This window comes from Paralichthys olivaceus, chromosome 19, assembly GCF_024713975.1.
Source record: "Paralichthys olivaceus isolate ysfri-2021 chromosome 19, ASM2471397v2, whole genome shotgun sequence".
NCBI classification, from domain to species: domain Eukaryota; kingdom Metazoa; phylum Chordata; class Actinopteri; order Pleuronectiformes; family Paralichthyidae; genus Paralichthys; species Paralichthys olivaceus.
Genome location: NC_091111.1, coordinates 676,133 through 680,764, shown reverse-complemented (window position 1 = coordinate 680,764; position 4,632 = coordinate 676,133). Strand labels below are relative to the sequence as shown.

The 4,632-nt window shown below is 37.2% G+C and overlaps 1 protein-coding gene across 5 annotated transcripts in view; it reads right to left on the bottom strand.

The window, feature by feature from the left end:
- Window positions 1-2,700: 2,700 nt before the first annotated feature.
- Window positions 2,701-4,632, bottom strand: part of cenpe (centromere protein E) — a 41,541-nt gene continuing 39,609 nt past the window's right edge. For 4 of the 5 annotated variants that reach the window (XM_069515089.1, XM_069515092.1, XM_069515091.1 and 1 more), the window contains 2 exons: window positions 4,149-4,187; window positions 2,701-2,910 (listed from right to left, as the gene is read on the bottom strand). In XM_069515089.1, the coding sequence (XP_069371190.1) occupies window positions 2,825-2,910; window positions 4,149-4,187 (125 nt within the window). In that variant the 3' untranslated portion in view covers window positions 2,701-2,824. The remainder of the gene's footprint in view (window positions 2,911-4,148; window positions 4,188-4,632) is intronic. The other variant, XM_069515090.1, reaches the window with a different exon arrangement.

Genomic DNA, 4,632 nt, shown 5'->3' with positions numbered 1-4,632 from the left:
ATTGGTCAAGCCATGTAAATACAGGAAACAGGCTGATCTCGCCTTCAAAATAAAATCTCAGATTTTGGATTGAGCATTCCATCATGAGGTATATATAAATCTGACTGAGCCGACATGAATTGAAATAAAGCGTGAACCAAAACTATGGTTCAGTTTTAATGCTGTTTATGATTGATATTTTATTCATATTTATTTTTACTGTATCATTATTGTATTTGTATTATTTCATTTAAACCGATTGGCTAGTTTCTCTGGCTAGTTATGTATTTAGTTAGTTCCTTAAATAATTATGAATTAATCACTATCTGGAGGAGGTTAAAATTATACAGCTGATATTGATTTGACCTAATTCACACGAAAAAATAGATGTAGTGTTTCCTTGCACAAATATCTCAGATCATAGCTCTATAGATTCTATATCAGCTGCTGAGTCAGTCATTATCATCATGGGCCAGGAAATCATCAAATTCGCTAAACACTGGTTTCCTACTAATTCCTTTATACAGTACACAGTGCCAGTGCACCCATCATGCATAATGCATATTATATTATAGAAGATATTATAAACTAGTAATTACTCGGTTTTGTTACTGTATATTCTTTTCTTATCAAAGAATTATGTTGCGTGATCACAAATGACGCTTTTGGTTATAATATTAATGATGAAGTGTAACAATAATCTTGCTTCTTTTCACCTCAAGTTAGCCTCGCCACTTTCCTGTCGTTAAAATGTTCGTACACACGGGTTAAAGTTTGCATACAAGTGCGCACATTCTCCCATCAACTTTGTTTTTATAATCCCAATGTTTGCCTGAGAAGTGACATATGCACAAAATGGGGTTTGACAGATGCACACACAAAGGTTATAAACTGTTATATTTATTAATGGCCAGCTCGATGGGGACAGCAGACATAGGATCCATAGGACAAAGGAAGTGTATTGGAGAGCCCCCACCGTTTCAGATATACACATGTGCGAATCTCACAACCACCTTTTTAGACCTACGCATACGCCACCAGTTTGAAATACCTAAAGAGCTCATGTTTGACCTTCATCTGGGCACAGCAATAGACATCTTAGTGGAAATGTAGTGCTGCTTAGCTTTTATGCCACCATTGTATTTATTTGTCTACCATAGAGGGCTGAAATAAATGTTCAGCATAGATAACGTTGATACTTATAGCAGATGTTGAGTTTCCTTCTCTTAGATGCATGGTGTCACAGGACACATGAATGAAAGCTTGCATGAATTCAGCTTGATGTGCTGTATTTATTAACAATGCTAACTTAGATTTCAGTAGAGTGCTTTTGTTGATGTGTTCCCAAAACATGAGCCATACTCCTAAACTATAAATAATTATTCATATTCTGCTTCTTTGTTAAATTACTACATTTCTATGTCCAAGATTTTTACCTCTTTTCCTCAACAGATATCAGTCTCTAAATAAAACTGTCCTAAATAACACTAGTCCTTTATATATTAGTGAGTGGAGCCACAATAATGCATGCTTTGAGCCTCATCACAAAATACTGAAGTTATACATGACCCATGTGTGAGTGAGTCTTATTTTCTTAAAAAAATTGCATCTAATCATTCATTCCTTCTTATTTATCTTTACCAACTACAGTGTCCTCTTTGCAGGAAGGTGGTTCCAGTTTGTCTTTATCTACAGCAACAGGAATACAGGAAGAACGAGCCAAAGTATGAATATGACATCACACCATTACACACAGCTTTCTGCAGGATGCATAGCAATGAGGTAGTGTATTCTGATCTCATCCATCTTGTTTGTAAGAAACCTGGAATTGGTGAGAAACACTTGGGAGCGCTGGTCTCTATGGGTTAACCTTTGGCCTAGGGCTTAGCCCGGCTTGCTTCCTGTGCTTCTGTTTCCTCTCCCTTTGCCACCTGCGTCATTTTGCTGGTGGGATAGAAAAGCTGGATGTGTCAGACGTACGCAGGATCTCCATGGGGATTAAAGTGTTAAACTGAACCTCGTGCCAGCGGAATCTATTTTAACATAGGCTTTTCCAGTTTCTCTCATTGGTCTCATTTGCTGTTTTCGGTAATAAAAGGCAGCTTTATTAAAATGACAGTGTATTAATATAATATTAATCTGACTAACTGTGATGTCACAGTTGTGACCCTTTGACATGGATTATTTGGACCATTTGTGTTCTCTTCACTTTTTCCTTTGTTTATTCACTTTAGGATTGTTGAGCTAGTTTCAGCTTTGTTGAGCAGTCTCACACCTGTGCTGTGTTTGACACTGTTCTTTGGAAACAATTTGCAACCTGAGGAAGAAGATCAGAAGTGACCCTGAGTGTCAACATTCCGCTTTACTGAGGCTCAACTAAAAACTATAGGTGGGAGAACAGGCAATTGTGTAGAGGATACACCTACTGTTGGATATAATGAAAGGACACAACCTCTTTTGTTACTTTTTAGAAGGCCTGCTTTTGACATATACTTCTGGCTCAGTCTGCCCATGTACAGTATGTGTTTGATAAAGACATGATCACATTACTTTTAATAAATAAATAATTGGAGATTTCTTACTTATGTACACACAATGCAATGTATTACTTTTTTAGTCTTTGTGTTATTTTAAAAGGGTCAGTCCTTCCCAGTGTTTGCATTTCTATTAGGTTTATTAGAAACAAGCAAGCAGGTTTAAATGTGAAGGAGACAACAGATATTAATTATTAAGTATGACTAACCTTTATTATCTAAGTTGGAAAAAGACAAAAACAAAGAGAACAAAAACAATACAGAAACAGAAATAATGAGTAACACAGCCTTTTAAAATATTACAGGTGATTTTACTGTGTTTTACACATGTCCTCTTGTTTTGGAGACTGAGGCCACCACTCGTCCTTTCTGGCTGCATCAACACCTGCAGCTGCATCTGCAACACACCAGAATTTTATCAGACCAATGAAGATCAAGTAACAGTAGATAATACATTCATCTTATTTAGTGGCTGTGATGAACAAGATGGTCTTAAATTAACCCAGTTTAACACCTGAGAGTCAAACCAGTTGTGCTGGCAAAAAGCCATCAGACTGTTTTATCTGACTGCAATGTTTGTTTATTAACAGTTAATAATGGTGATACCAAATCAATATATTACATTTATTATGCTATCAAAAGACTAAGTACAGAACTTATAGCCCATACTGCAACATAAACCTGCCTCTCCATCAATTTTATTTTCCACTTGTTGGGGTAGGATCACAATCCTACAGAACATCTGAATAAAGGACTGAATAAGCCACTGTAAAGTGAAACATCCTGAATGTTCACTGGGTATTGTAGACTCACAGCAGATACTAGCATTGCCCTGCTATGAACTGACACTTTTTAGTAAGACTAAAAATGGTCAACATTCTGCCTTTAACACAAACAGTGGCTGAACATTTCAGCAGCCGTAGGTTTGGATGTGCTGCAAAAAGATAGGGACTTTAGATCTAGCGACTTTAATATGGGAACCAATCACAACAGGAAATGCAATATATATTATTTTTAGGAAAGACAAATTCATCAGAAATATCAAAAGAGAACTGATGAGCATAAAAAAGCAATGTTATCCACTTAATCTAAATTACTAGTATCCAACTCACAAGTTGTGATGGTTCAAATCTTAGTTGATTTTGATTTATTATCTTGTAAAGTTCACTTAATATGTCATACTTATGACTGGTGTCATGATTATGTATTTGTTGTATTTAAATTGTCCATCCTGTTTGTATCAGCAAATATCAGACAGATAAGCACCACAAATGAGTGTTTAAAATCATCACACAGATGAAGCAGCACCTCTCAAACATTTAGATTTCAAACTGTACATTGGAACATTCATGGAGAAGGATTCATTTCAGGACTGTTGCATTACAATGCTTTGCTTTTAGCTACTGGAGACACAAGTGATTGGCTCCGTTTTAGATTATGATGTAATCATCTAGTTTAATTGAGGACCCTGCTCAGCAGACAGCCACAGTTTGAATAGACATCACCAGTTTACTCAGATTCATAAAAAAGGTGAGTTCAACAGTTGAGCACGGTGCTGATTCATGTTTCAATGGAAGACCACCAAGCTTCAACCCCAGTGACCCTCAACACACGGTGTGATATTGCAGCAGTTACCCCTCTCTGCGTCTGGAGTATCAGGAACATGGGAGACCTCTGGCAAAACAAACAGCTTGAGTGTTCATGATGTTCAGAAAAGGAAAATTTACTCATTATCTACTCACCGCTATACTGATGGAGGGATGGGTGAGGTCTTTGAGTCTCCAAAACTTTCAGGGGTAAACAGTGTTGCAGCCAAATCCAATCCAATTTAAGTAACTGGTTACTCCTTCTATGGATGTACTAAAACTAGGGCTGCAGGATATTAGGAAATACTGTATATGGCACATATAATGATATGACTTGCTTTATAACATTTAAACAGTACCTGGCTACTGACGCAGAGACCACAGACATCTGCAGCCTGGCTGCAGTGCCACCAAGTCGGGTGCAGACACTCAGGGAGCCATGCACAGCTCCACTTAGTTTTAAATTAGGGTCTTTTCAAACTGCGTCAAACCAAAAGGAGCGTCTCCTCCAGCTCGACATACATTTACTAAGT